General features: G+C 43.3%; 1 protein-coding gene across 2 annotated transcripts in view; it reads right to left on the bottom strand.

The window, feature by feature from the left end:
• The window catches only part of col19a1 (collagen type XIX alpha 1 chain), a 374732-nt gene that overhangs the window by 10782 nt on the left and 348458 nt on the right, over positions 1-15492 (bottom strand). For both annotated transcript variants that reach the window (XM_072250470.1, XM_072250475.1), the window contains exon 54: positions 9686-9829. In XM_072250470.1, the coding sequence (XP_072106571.1) occupies positions 9686-9829 (144 nt within the window). The remainder of the gene's footprint in view (positions 1-9685; positions 9830-15492) is intronic.

Consider the following 15492-nt stretch of genomic DNA (forward strand, 5'->3'; position numbering starts at 1 on the left):
AGCAGATCAAAGTTCAGATGAGAAATAACCATTGTAGCTTTCATAATATAAACAATTCTTGATGGTTAGAGATTAGAAATTGGAAATCACAACACAAATGGGAATGGTCAGCTTTTCTTATACTGTTGCCTGTAATCCACTCCATAATGTGGAGGAAATATTTTGTTTTGAATAGAGTCACAGAATCAAAGAGTATTACAGCATGAATACAGGCCCTTCAGGCCATCACCCCCATGCTGACCACATTGTCCATCTAGCTAGTCCCAATTTCCTGCATTCTATTCATACCCTCCATGCTCCTCCATTTCATGTCTCTAACTAAGTGCTTCTCAAATGATACAATTGTACCTGCCTCAGCCACTTCCTTTGGCAGCTCATTCCATGTACTCACCACCCTCTGTATGAAACAGCTGTCACTCAGGTTCCTTTTAAATCTTTCTCCTCTCACCCTAGAAATATATTCCCTAGTTTTGACTCCCTTACCCTGGGGAATAGACTGTTATCATCCATCTTATCTATGCGGCTCATAATTTTAAACACTTCTATAAGGTCACCCCTCATTTTCCTTTGTTCCAAGGAGAGAAAGACTTAGCCTGGCCAATAATAACACATGCCCTCTAGTCCTGACAGCATCCTTTTAAACCTTCTCTTCACTGTTTGCAGCTTAACCATGTTTTTTTATATATATAACAGGATGACCAGTACTGTACACAGTACAACTGCACCATAATTCCTGTACTAAATGCCCTGAGTAATTCAGGCCAGCACACTTTATGCCTTTTTTTACCACCCTATCTAAATGTGATGCTGCTTTCAATGAACTATGCACTTGTATTCCTAGTTCCCTCTTTTCCATTGCACTCTCTTGTGCCCTACCATTCAAAATTGAAAGTTCAAAGAACTTTTATTATCTAAGTATCTATACCAGGGGTCCCCAACCTTTTCTGCACCGCGGACCGGTTTAATATTGACAATATTCTTGCAGACCAGCTGACCCGGGGGGGGGGTATGTTCAAGTAGGGTTAAACTCACTTCAACATGTCTTTTACAGTTAGGGTTGCCAACTTTCTCACTCCCAAATAAGGGACAAGAATAGCAGTCAAATCCCGGGACACTTTACCCCTGGAAAGACTACCATGACCATGAAGCCTTGCGCGGGCACCTGTGTGCGCATGCGCGTACGTGCCGAATTTTTTCCCACAAATCGGTTTTGTCTTCATCTTCCCGACTATACCATACATACATTATTTTTACTTTATATAGGCTGTGTATTTATCATATCATTCCTGCTTTTACAATATGTTAGTGTTATTTATTTTCGGTTATATGTGTTATTTGGTATGATTTATTAGGTTATTTTCTGGGTCTGGGAACGCTCAAAAATTTTTCCCATATAAATAATGGTAATTGCTTCTCTGCTTCACACCATTTCGGCACGAACAGTTTCATAGGAACGCTGTACCTTAGCGGGGTAAATACGGGACAAACCAATTTAGCCCAATATACGAGATGTCCCGGCATATACGGGACAGTTGGCAATCCTATGTTCAAGTTCAACAGTGCGTGTCAGGGAATGAGGAAAGGTGCAGCTGACTCATATTGTTTCCTCACAGCCTGGTAGCACATGCTTTGCAGCCCGGTAACGGTCCGCGGCCCAGTGGTTGGGGACCGCTGATCTATATATTATACGACCTTAAGATTTGTCTTCTTACAGGCAGCCACAGAACAAAGAAACCCCAAAAGGACCCATTAAAAAAAAGCATCAAACACCCAATGCACAGAGAGAAAATCATGCCAACAATAAAAGAAGGCAAATAGCATTCAGAAAGACACAAAGCCAGGCATCACTGCAGCTGGAACAGGCCACAGGCCATTGCAGAGCAGAATAAACATCACAGAACAGTAAGCAGAACTGGCTTGCCCATCACCTCTGGTCCTGACACCCTGACTTTTTCAATCTGACCCTGTGCTTAAATCATCCAAACATCAGGTTGTTCCTCACTCTTGGACTTGAACCTCCCACCACAATTCGACCCGTACTCGACCTTTCCAATTCAGCCTGGTGCTTAAACCGATAAGGCATTGAGACTTTCCCCATTTCCGCCTCTACTATGCCTCGCCTTCGCCTCTGCATCCTCCCACCTCCACCTCAACTCACCTAGCCTCATCTGTTAGCAGTGATCATTATTAAAAAATGTTATGAATAAGGTGTTAAGTAGTTTTCTTTGATTTGTATTTTGCTGTTCACAAGTAGTCACTGGCCATTGCCAGCACCATCTTAAATCATACAAGTCCTACTCTGGTTTGACTTTCCAAAATGTATCACCCTACACTTATTTGTATTAAATTCTATTGCCACTCCTCAGTCCACTCCCTAGCTGATCAAGAGCTACAGTAACAGCTCTTAATAGTGTGCCATATGCAAATTTGCTGATCAAGCTGAGAACATTTAGATACAACACACAAAAAATGCTGGAGGAACTCAGCAGGCCAGGCAGCATCTTTGGAAAAAATCACAATTGAAGTTTTGGGCTGTGACCCTTTGGCAGAACTGTACTTTTTTTCCCACAGATGCTGCCTGGCCTGCTGAGTTCCTCCAGCATTTTGTGTGTGCGCTTGGATATCCAGCATCCGCAGGTTTTCTCTTGTTTGTGATTGGGCACATTTACATACAAATATCACTTATATAAATGACAAATAACAAAGGTCCAAACACCAACCCCTGTGGCACACCAGTCACTAGTTTCCAATCTGAGAACCAAACTTCAACCACTTCCATCTGCCTTGTAACTCTGAGCCAATTTTCAATTCACCCTTACCAGTTCTCCTTGGATTCTATGGGATCTAACCTTCCAATCCAGCCTGCCATGCAAGACCTTTTTCAAAAGTCTTGCCAAAGTCCAAATAGACAACATTCACTGTGCTACTGCAATCTACTCTTTTGATTACCTCTTCAAATAACTCTGAAAGATTCCTCAAGCATGACATCCCCCCCACAAAGCCATGCTGACTCCTCTGAATCAGACTCTGTTTACCCAAGTGCCCTCCTGTCGATCCAAGTAGCTTGGGGCAAGAACTGCAAATGACTTTCAACTCAAATAAGTGAGAGGTTTTGCAAATTTGGAAATCAAACCATGGTAGGGCATACAGTGAATAGTCGAACTGTGGAAAATGTTGCAGAACAGAGAGACCCAGTTCACTGTAAATGGTGTCACAAGTAGACAGGGTGGTCAAGAAGGTATTTGCTATCTTGGCTTTCATCAGGCAGAGCATTGAATATATAAGTTGATTAGAGTTTTTTGACAGGGGTTGTTGATTGGAGTACTATGCAGATGCAACAGAAGCATTCCTGCGCAGGTCCAGCGAAGAGCTTTAGAAACCTAGGCTCTATAAAATGAGGTACCATCTAGTGGAGTGGTCATTATGGGAGTGGTGGTTGTTGGAGTAGTCTGAGTCAGAGTAGTAAGGCCCAACAGGGCTTCAGTGAGAACAGGCGGAGGCAAGGAAAGTAGGTAAATTCATTCCTTATTAGTTATTTCTTATTTGTTTTAATAAACGCAAGAGAATAGGGGGGAATGTCTACAGAGCCAGTATTCTGTTCTGGGTGTCAGAGGTGGGATTTCCAGGAGGTTTTCCGTCTCCCCGATGGCCACAACTGCATCGAGATGCAGCTCTTTAGAGAACAAGTTAGGGAACTGGAGCTGTAGCTTGATGACCTTCAACTTGTTAGGAAAAGTGAATCAGTGATACAGGAGCCACAGGAAGGTAGTCACCCCAAAGCTAAAAGAGACAGATACATGGGTGATTGTCAGGAGAGGGAAGGGAGAACATCAGATAGTGGAGAGCACCCCTCTGGCCATCTCCCTCAACAACGAGTACTCCATTTTGAGTATTGTGGGAGGGGGTTGACCTACTGGAGAAAGCAACAGCAGCTGTGCCCCTTGCACTGAGTCTGGCCCTGTGGCTCAAAAGGGTAGGGAACTGAAGAGGATGACAGCAGTGACAGCAGACTCTATAGTCAGTGAGACAGACAGGCAAATCTGTGGACACAAAAAAAGGAAACATGGATGGTAGTTTGCCTCCCAGGTCCAGGGTCGATGATGTTTCTGAAGGCATCCACAATATCCTTTAAAGGGAGGGTGAGCAGCCAGAGGTCACGGTACATATTGCTACCAATGACATAGGTAGAAAAAGGGAGGAGGTCCTGAAAAAAGAATACAGGGAGTTAGGAAGGAAATTGTGAAGCAGGACCTAAAGGGTAGTTATGTCAGGATTACTGTTCATGCCACTTGAGAGTGAGGATCAGAATAGAAATAGAATCAGGTGGCAGATAAATGCGTGGCTGAAAAATTGCAGCAGGGGTCAGAGATTCAGATTTCTGGATAATTGGGACCCCTTCTGGGGCTGTACAAAGGGACAGGTTGCACTTGAATCTGAGTGGGACCAATATTCCCGCGGGCAGATTTACTGGAGCTGTTGGGAGTGGTTTAACCTAATATGGCAGGGGAATAGGAACCAGTATGATAGAGCTGAGGATGAGCCAGCAGGTTTACAAGTAGATGAAGGATGTAGTCATAGTCATAGTCATGCTTTATTAATCCCGGGGGAAATTGGTTTTTGTTACAGTTGCTCCATAAATAATAAATAGTAATAGAACCATAAATCGTTAAATAGTAATATGTAATTATGCCAGTAAATTATGAGATAAATCCAGGACCAGCCTATCGGCTCAGGGTGTCTGACCCTTCAAGGGAGGAGTTGTAAAGTTTGATGGCCGCAGGTAGGAATGACCTCCTATGACGCTCAGTGTTGCATCTTGGTGAAATGAGTCTCCGCTGAATGTACTGCTGTACCCACCCAGTACATTATGTAATGGATGGGAGACATTGTCCAAGATGGCATGCAACTGAGACAGCATCCTCTTTTCAGGCACCACCATGAGAGAGTCCAGTTCTATCCCCACAACATCACTGGCCTTACGAATGAGTTTATTGATTCTGTTGATGTCTGCTACCCTCAGCCTGCTGCCCCAGCACACAATAGCAAACATGATAGCACTGGCCACCACAGACTCGTAGAACATCCTCAGCATCGTCTGGCAGATGTTAAAGGACCTCAGTCTCCTCGGGAAATAGAGAGGGCTCTGACCCTTCTTGTAGCCAGCCTCAGTGTTCTTTGACCAGTCCAGTTTATTGTCAATTCGTATCCCCAGGTATTTGTAATCCTCCACCACATCCACACTGACCCCCTGGATGGAAACAGGGGTCACCGGTACCGTAGCTCTCCTCAGATCTACCACCAGCTCCTTAGTCTTTTTCACATTAAGCTGCAGATAATTCTGCTCACACCATGTGACAAGGTTTCCTACCGTAGCCCTGTACTCAGCCTTTTCTCCCTTGCTGATGCATCCAACTGTGGCAGAGTCATCCGAAAACTTCTGAAGATGACAAGACTCTGTGCAGTAGTTGAAGTCCGAGGTGTAAATGGTGAAGAGAAAGGGAGTCAAGACAGTTCCTTCTGGAGCCCCAGTGCTGCTGATTACTCTGTCAGACACACAGCGTTGCAAGCACACGTACTGTGGTCTGCCAGTCAGGTAATCAAGAATCCATGATACCAGGGAAGCATCCACCTGCATCGCTGTCAGCTTCTCCCTCAGCACAGCAGGGCGGATGGTGTTGAACACACTGGAGAAGTCAAAAAACATGACCCTCACAGTGCTCGCTGGCTTGTCTAGGTGGGCGTAGACAGGGTTCAGCAGAAAGACGATGGCATCCTCAACTCCTAGTTGGGGCTGGTAGGCAAAATGGAGGGGATCTAAGTGTGGCCTGACCATAGGCCGGAGCAGCTCCAGAACAAGTCTCTCCAGGGTCTTCATGATGTGGGAGGTCAATGCCACCGGTCTGTAGTCATTGAGGCCGCTGGGGCGTGGCGTCTTTGGCACAGGGACAAGGCAGGACGTCTTCCACAGTACAGGAACCCCTGGAGCCTCAGGCTCAGGTTGAATACATGGCAAAGTACTCCACATAGCTGAGGGGCACAGGTTTTGAGCACCCTGGTACTGACACCATCCAGTCCTGCAGCCTTGCTTGGGTTGAGACATTTCAGCTGTCTTCTCACCTGTAGAGCTGTGAAGCCCACCGTGGTGGTTTCGTGTGGGGAAGGGGTATAGTCATGAAAGCAGGGTGGGGGACTGTGAGGAGGGGTAGGAGGGGCGAGTGGAATATGTGTTCGTTGGGGGCCGACAACAGATGGCTCATGTGTGGGATGGGCAGGGGCCACAATGTCAAATCTGTTAAAGAACAGGTTAAGTTCATGGGCCCTGTCCACACTGCCTTCCGCTCCTCTGTTGCTAGTTTGCCGGAACCCAGTGATGGTCCTCATCCCCCTCCAGACCTCTCTCATGTTGTTCTGCTGGAGTTTCCACTCAAGCTTCCTCCTGTACCTGTCTTTAGCCTCCCTGATCCTGGCTTTCAGGTCACTCTGTATTGCCCTCAGCTCCTCCCTATTTCCATCTCTAAGCACCCTCTTTTTAGCGTTCTGGATGTCCTTATTGTCCTTTGTCACCCATGGCTTGTTATTTGAATAACAAAGGACAGATCTTGTTGGAATATTGCAGTCCACACAGAATTTGATGTAATCAGTGATGCATTCTGTGAGCCCATCAATATCCTCTCCATGTGGCTCACAGAGTGCCTGCCAGTCTGTCACCTCAAAACAACCCTGTAACATGAATGTAAGGAAAAACAAGCCAATGATAGGGTACGAATGCAGACAGAGCATTGTACCTGTTACGTACCCCGTAACTGGGTTGCCAAACCAGCAGAAATGGACCACTTAGTTGGAGTCTGGATTACTGGAACTAAGAAAGTTTTATTAAAGAAATAAGTAACACAGTACTCTAATAGTAAGGAGATAAATGCAACAGGTTAGCAATGATAAAACACACATGTACACAGAACTAGGATAATAGGATCAATCAAGCTCTATCGCAGTCTAGGGGTAAAATGATCAGTCTCAAGTGACGCAGAGTTCAGTTCAGTTCGCAGTAATCGCTGTTGTGTCGTTAGAGAGAGAGAGAGAGAGAGAGAGAGAGAGAGCGAGCGCGAATGATGATATTCAAATCGGATTCAAACAGACTTTTGATATTCCTCGCAGTTAGCTTTCGGGCGAGCCCTTTGTAATGTCTTCTGAGGTCACCGACTGTGACCCCTCAGTTCCGGATACGCTCATTCTTCTGCGGTGAACCTGGCACCCAGGCAAGGGCAGACACACACACCAGGTTCCCGCCGATTGTACCTTTTCACCCTGTGTGTCTATGGTCGGTCCTGTGACCAGACCTCCAAAACTCCCACCAACTTGTGGGGGGGCACACCGCACTTCCAGGGTCTCGTTATCTCGTGGTGTCGTGGTGTGTTGCTTGCCTTAGCGAACCTGTTCCTTTTATCCCCCTGCTGGGGTACCGCCTGTCCATCAAACTTCAAACAGTTCAGGTTCAAAGCAACCGGTCTGACAATACTCGGAACTGTGTCTCTTTTCGTTAATCTCTCTTGTCTCTCATATTAGCATTTTGAATGTTTCCCCATTGTCTCTCTTATTGGCATCAATCTTCTGATAACTTGGTCTTTTGTCACATACCACAGAGCAAAAATTGAAAAGGGCAAAGAATGCAGAAGAAGCCCTCCTCACCATTGAGCACATCTACAAGGAACGTCGCCACAGGAAAGCAGCATCCATCCATCATCAAGGTCCCCACCATTCTGGCCATGCTTTCTTCTCACAGCTGTCATCAGGAAGGAGGCACAGGAGCCTCAGGACCCACAGCATCAGGTTTGGAACAGTTATTACTCCTCAACCATCAAGCTCTTGAACGCGAGGGAGCAACTTCATTCACCCTAATACTCAACTGTTCCCATAACCTATGGATGGACTCACTTTCAAGGACTCTTCATTTCATGTTCTTGATATTTATTGCTTGTTTACTATTATTATTATTATTATTATTTTCTTTCTGCACTTCCAGTTTGTTACCTTTTTCATATTGGTTGCTTGTCCATCTTCTTGTGTGCAGTTTTTCATTGGTTCTATAAAGAGTCAATGTTTTGGGCCAAGCCCTTCCATCAGGACATCCTAATAAAGGGTCTCCCCCAGAAACTCTTTCTTCCTCTCCATGGATGGTGCCTGACCTGCTCAGTTCCTTCAGCTCTTTCTGTGTGTTACTCTGGATTTCCTGCATCTGCAGAATCTCTTGTGTTTATCTTCTTCCCTTTCCCCTTTCCAGATTTCAGTGCTTGTTCCACAATTCGGATATTGTCTTCCAGAATTTGAATGCATTGATGTTCCTGCACCATTTCTTCTTGCCACTTCTTGAATGTAGGAAAGGTGCTTGAGTTGCCACTGGGTGTTACTTTGAATTTGTTTCTGATTAGCTTAACTTTGAGATTAGTCAGTCTGTCACTTTCAGCTCCAGCCTCACAGATATGGCAATGAGCCTGCTAAAATGCTCATTCTTGGAAAAAAAAAGATTTACTGACTGTTTCTCCTTTACTTCTTGTTTGTCTTCAGTGTTCCAGGTTCATCTCTCTGAAGTACAGAGTTACAGCCTGTTCCTATCCCATTTCATCTTACCATACAACTCTGCAAGGGTCTCTGCAGCCTGAATGTGTACTCTGGTATCATTCCTAGACACCTTTTATAAATGTATGAGCATCATCACCCCAATTCCTACTTACATTCTGTCGGCTTCTCTGTTTACGCATTTAGTATCCATGTGCATAACACTGTGTGCTTGGCATCCCAAGGAGGTACTGCACTTTTATTAGGGTAAAAGATCGAATAATTTGATCAAACATTTTAAGAAGCATCTTAAGAGAGAAAGGAGATGAAAAGTCTGAGAGTCTTTGGAAGGGTGATTACACTAATTGCCTTAACAGCTGAGGGTAAAGACCAAATGCTGAATTCATCACTTATTTCATTCAGTATTCTGAGTATTCTGTCCCTTGTAACTTCTGAACTCTTTCATCTCTATGCCCTTTTGATACCATTTCCATATTACTATTTATCTTAACAACCTGAAGACTCATGGAATAAACTGTACAATCTTTTGTCCCTTATCTGTGTAGTTGATTACTTTCATGGTTAATTTGTGATTTGAAAATTACAAATTTAAAATTATGAATAAATTATGTGTCTAAACTATATACAGTAGTTCTACTAAATTTAGAATATCAAAATACAACTTTCTTGTGTTTAAATTAGATTCTCCATATAAAGCAAGAATTCTCCATGATCAATTTGTTCACAATAATCCCAAGACCTTCATTGCATTCCTCACAACTCTACACTGGAGCTTTGAGAAATGATTTTGCCTTTTGTTGGTCACACACTGTATGCATAACGTGACTTTACTAAATGGAACAGTTTGAAGCAATGAAACTTCATGTAATTATATTAAGTAGTTTTCCATTAATTTGCTTCTGCATTTTTTTCTATCTTTTCTCATTTCTGCCACCAGAGACCTCTGTGCCTTCTGATGGTGGCTTGTAAAATTGTAAAATGAATTTCAAATTATCTGTGATGCAAGTTTTTGCAAGCCAAGGATTACTTTTACTATAAAATATTACAATTCAGAAAGGAATAAGGCCCATGTGTGAATGAAATCATCCTTATTATTTTAGGTAAATCTTGCCTCTGGGTCCTTGTGCTCCAGTCTCTCCTCGAGGACCTGGTAGTCCAGGTAGCCCATCTTTTCCTGGTGGCCCTTGAAAGATTGACTTGGCTTCAGCAGCCAACATTGCAGCAGGGAACTTCAGTTCATAGTGCGCCATTTTCTCTGGAAAGAAAAGTGGAAGAGGACAAAAAATGTGTTATTTAATACTTATCAAAGGTTTCAATTGTAGGTTGACCCTGGCCTGTCATTTAGATTGTGGTTGAACAGTTCCTTAAGTACATCTATCCTTCAAGGTTTTGTAAGCTTTTCTATCAAAATTCATGACCTCACTTTAGGAAAGGTTTTGAGATTTCTACCATTTGTCTTGTGAAGATTACAGAAAATTGCAGGACAATCTTTGAAGGAAAGGCAACTTATTTGGTAATATGGCAAATAGACTGAGAAAAGGACATCGGGCCATTCTGAGAAATTTAGGGGAGGTGGGAAGTTTGACTGAAATGATGGTGGTTGAATATTTTATTTAGATGAACCATGTGGATTTATTCTTGGTGAAGTTAGAGTGCTTATGTTACTATTATTAATCTTCCACCATCCTTCAGGAAGCAAGAAACTCAAATTTTGCTGATGTAGTTTACGAATGCACTTTCTGAATTGGAAAAGCATCTTTGAATCATTTTGAGTTGTCCAATACAAACACTGAAATCACCTGAATAGATTATTGCCTTGTAATCTCTCTGGAGACACACTGTTCTTCAGAAACCTTCCAAAGTCCTTGATTAGATTATTGTTTTCAATCATTGCATGTGTAAGGGGTTCTTCTTTCATGTTACTTGCTAAGGCTAATAAACTGGCTTCTCTGTAGTGTTATAATAAAATGGCTTCTCCATAATGTTAACTGTGGATGTAAGGGGTTCTCTGTAGCAGCATGTTTGGGTTATAATTAGTGATAACGGGACTTATATTCATTTGCTAACCAATTGGGACATATGTTATTCTTTCTTGTGTATCTGAAAACTGTTGTTTGCACAGGATTTGGTCAGAACGCTCCATGGGGAAGAAGAGAGTAGACGCACCCAAAGAGATGCTGTGACCCGGTGAGCAGGGGCTCGGGACCCGACGGAGTTCAGAGGAGATCGAATGGTGGAAAGTGGATATTGCGCGAGCTCCAGTGGCTTATTTGTGCACAGAACTGATAAATTTACTGACTTGGTGCCTTTATTTTATTTTATATTTCGGTTTTCTATTAACCCCATAGTTCAAGTAAGAATTATAAAATCTTAATTATTTAACCGCATCCTGTGTACGGCTTGTCATTATGGGGAACTGATTTGAAACGGGACACATTGCACAGCATTCACACAAATGAGAGTTCTAAGGCTTGGCTGGGCAGGGAGTTATCATGCCACTAGGTAAAGCAAGGGTTACACATGCATGCATTTTTATAGCATTGGCAATGAGATTTGTTTAGCATGCAAACTAGAATCATGAACGTTTACTGAGATGAACTGAACCACAATCAAATTGACAACCATCCTCAAAGTTTAATCAATATTCATTGAGAGACTGCAAGAAACTGGTGCTGCAGTAGAATGTTTTGTTTCAATCACAGTGAATTTCTACAATCAAGCAGAATTAAAGCATCAGAGAAATTTAAAAAATGTTGATAACTGTAAAAGAGTACTGAAAATCTGAAAACTGGAGGAGGGATAACTTTGACAGATAAGCTCCTAACAATCAATGAGAATACTTCTCCATATGGTTGGACTCAAAGCGCTTCCAGTCCCAAGAGGGGAAGAGCAAATTTGAGTAAATCTTCTCTCAAAAGTTTGATCTAAAACAGAAATGGTGAGGAAAATGCTTAATAAAATCATTTACTGAAATCTCTAAGATCGTAGGTACCTGAATTCTACTTATCAAGACAGAATGTTTAAGAGCAACCCAGTCTTAACAACCTTTGTCAAAGTTCAAAGTACATTTATTACCAAAGTATGTGTACTATATACAACCTTGAGATTTGTTTCCTTACAGGCAGCCACCAAACAAAGAAACCAAGTTCAAAAAAAAACCATCAAACACTCAATGTACAAAAAAAAACATCGTTCTAATAATAAAAAGTAAGCAAATAACATTCAGAACTAAAGTTCACAAAAGTGAGTTTACAACCACATAGCTAGTTATCACTGCAGCCAGCCCAGGAGCCTATTAGATGCAGGCCTCAGCGTAGAGATGAGTAAATCTCACCAAGCAGCACGCTGAATACTGAACTGTCACTTGCCTCTGGCCCTGATACCCTGACATTTTCAGGCCCAGCGCTTAAATTGGCCAAACCTTGGTTCATTGTTCATTCTCAGCCCTGCCGCTTCAATACACCTTTGAACCGAGACCCCACCGTCCCAGTTCAGCATGTACCCAACCTTTCCAATCTGGCCTGGTGCTTTAGTCAGTCAAACATCATCTCGTTCCTTGCTCTTGGACATGTGTCCCGATGCCTCAACTCTGCCTCCTCTCACTTCGGATCCGCTGCTTTGAATTGGTTCCAAGTCCACTTCAGCTTGTTTCTAGCTCTCAGGCCTGAGCCCACACACACCATGCCACAGCCATCCTGCACCTTTGAGACTTCAGTTCACAGTGCAAACAAAGAAACACCTTCAAAGTTCAAGAAAATTTATTTGTCAAAGTATATAGTCATCACCATACATTACCCCAAGATTCATTTTCTTGTGGGTATTCACAGCAAACACAAACATAAGAGAATCATTGAAAAACTGCACACAAAGATGGACAATTAATGTGCATAAAACAGCAAATTGTACAAATGCAAAATGAGATGAAACAAAATAATGATAAATAAATAACAAATATTGAGTTGTAAAATCCTTAGAAGTGATTCTATAGGTTGTGGAATTAGTTCAGTGGTGTGGTGAGTGAAAACTAAAATTGCTCGAAGCCTGAATGTTATCTCATGTAGTATGGAAGATTCCAGCTCCAACTGTGCACAGGACTTTACACAGAACTTGGGAGCTCACCCTCAGAGCACTGAAATGAAGACATAGCCCATTTCCACTCATTGTGGATAAGTCTACCATTTAGGATCTATTGGTCATGGATTTTGCTCCTGGTGCTGTACAAACCACTTGATGTCTGGGTGCTGATGTCAAAATGTTGCTGTCCTGATTCTGGAACCACAGATCGGTGGGACTGAGATAGTCACACCCTTCCATGAAGCTTCACATCACTTACCAGTCCAACTTTATAGACAGACTTGGGTAGAAAACATTACAATACAACCTTATGCTGGCATTCAGAAGGTACTCAAAGAAAACATCACTAACAAAAAGATCCTTTAAGGTTCATTGAAGAGGGATCTTGTCACATTGTTTCTATATTGTACTCCTTAGCAATGTTTGTAAGGTTTCATGTAACTGTTGTGTCTTACATTAATAAAATTATTTAGAGTGTATTAATGTGCCCCAGACTCAGATCACTCTGACCTACAAGAGCACAGAACACAAATGTGGGCAGTAGAGTGCTGCAGCCAGTGGGGCTGTGTCAGAGACCATGCTTTAATCCTGACTCTCAGGTTCTCCCTGTCACTGGTTGGCTTCCACCCGATGTTCAAGGTCATGCAGCTTTGTAGTTAATTAGCCATTGTAAATTTTCTCTGGTGTGTAGATGAGTGGTAGAATCTGTGGGTGGTGGGGGAGTTAGTGAGGAGGTGGGGAGGATAAAAAATTGAATAAATGTAGGATTAGTGTAAATGGGTGGCTGTGGAATTGATGGTCCAAACAGCCTGGGTCTATGCTGTGTTTCTCTATGAAGAAAATTATCAAAGCAGAAAGACTTCCAGGCATGATACTAAACTACAATTTTAAAATCATAAATCACCTAAAAAAGGCTGATTAAAATCAAAAATGGGACAAAAAGTACTGTATAAATAGTGAGGAAAATGAAGTTTGGGATAGAATACCTTTCATTTTCTAATGCTTGAAATTCTGGCAGATTATGTGGGTACAATGAGTACCTGTCCTCTTCCACCCTGATATCTTCTTCAGTTGTCCATCGAAATCCAATGATGATGTCCACTCCTTTAATGGTGAGATCTTTGATGACTATACAGCCCTATCCTGGACCCACAAACTCTGTCGTAGGTGGGACATGTACATGTGGTAGTGGTGGTGGTAGTGGTAGCAACCATGGCTGCATTTCTCTTGGTTCTCTTCTGCTGTCTTCTGGTTGTTCTATCCATCTCCAGAATACAAACCCCGCTTCTACACAGCTGTCACCAAGTGGTACGGTCAGCAGCAACATCCTCCAGGTCCTCGGGTCTGATCTTGCACTTCTTTAAAGCATTCTTCATCTGATCCTTATAGCGATTCTTCGGCCCTCCAGCTGGCCGTATAACACTCTGTGGGGCAGCCGACATGGGGGCATCCTTATCACGTGCCCCAGCCACTGCAGCTGGCACTGGGTGATCATGGCCTCAATACTCCTGCAGTTGGTCTTTACAAGTATTTCAGTGTGAGGCACCTGCTCACACCAGGTAATTTCCAGGATGTGCTGGAATGGGAGTATTTGCTCACAGGGTGCGTGTGAGGTGTCTAGTGCAGTAGTGTAGTGGTGCTTGTAGTTAGTGTATGCTGCATGCCGCATAGTGCTCTCTGCTTGCTACTCTCTGCTTACAGCTATTGCCCCTAGCTTGCCTTCTTAATAGAGGGTGAAAAGAGGAGTTGAGTGTGTAAACCTCCTCTTGCCAGTACAGAGCCTCTCCACCACCAAGACTCCTGCAGTGCCTCCTCAGGGCCACACATGGAAACTGGGTATCTTACGGTCCCAGGCTAAACTACAGAGGATCTCGAAGCAGCAGTGGGCCCCAGAGACGTGGCGTGCAGGCCCACCACTGTGTGGACATGCCCTGGCACCCGTCAACCACTGCTCATCCTGATATAAGGCAAGGAGCGAGGACTGGGCATATCAGACTCCAGAAGTACGACTGACTCACCTTTACCCGACATGTATCTTATGGTATTGCATTGTGAATTACAATGGAAATAAACCCACTTGGCTAACTTCCCAATGGAAATCAGTCTCAAGACATCAGAACTAAAATAGGAAAGCAGAAAGTTGCAACTTGCTTGCAAAGTATTTGAGACCAGTAATGGCCATTGTTAGCTACACTCTCAATGAAAATTTGGTGCTCATTGTGTGAGCATTACATACAAAATGCTGGAGGAACTCAACATTTCAGGCAGCACCTATGAAGAGGAATAAAGAGTCAATGTTTCAGGCTGAGACCCTTCATCAGGACAGGAAAGGAAGGGGTAAGAAGCCAGAATAAGAAGGTAGCTGGAAGGAGGTACGTGAAGCCAAGTGAAGGGAAAGGTAGGGGAGGGAGGATGAAGTGAGAAGCTGGGAGGTGATCGGTGTTGAAGATAAAGGGCTAAAGAAAAGGAATCTGATAGGAGAGGAGAGTGGACCATGGGAGAAAGGAAAGGAGAAAGGATACATCCTGTTATCTATCTTCTTCCAGTTTGTACTCCTCCCCCCACTTCCAACCTTCTTTTTCTGGCTTCTCCCCCCTGCTTTCCAGTCCCGGTAAAAGGTCTCAGCCCGAAACTTTAACTCTTCCCATAGAGTCTGCCTGACCTGCCAAGTTCCTGGAGCATTTTGTGTGTTACCTTGGATGTTTAGCATCTGCAGTCTCTTGCACTTAGATCTGCAGAATCTCTTGTGTTTAAGAGTTCTCATGTACTGTTTCTAGTTTTCTCATGAGATAAATCTCATGAGATTTATTGGCCTGTGAAGGGATTCAGCAGAATGATACCAGA

The sequence above is a fragment of the Mobula birostris genome, chromosome 2 (genome assembly GCF_030028105.1).
Source record: "Mobula birostris isolate sMobBir1 chromosome 2, sMobBir1.hap1, whole genome shotgun sequence".
NCBI lineage: Eukaryota > Metazoa > Chordata > Chondrichthyes > Myliobatiformes > Myliobatidae > Mobula > Mobula birostris.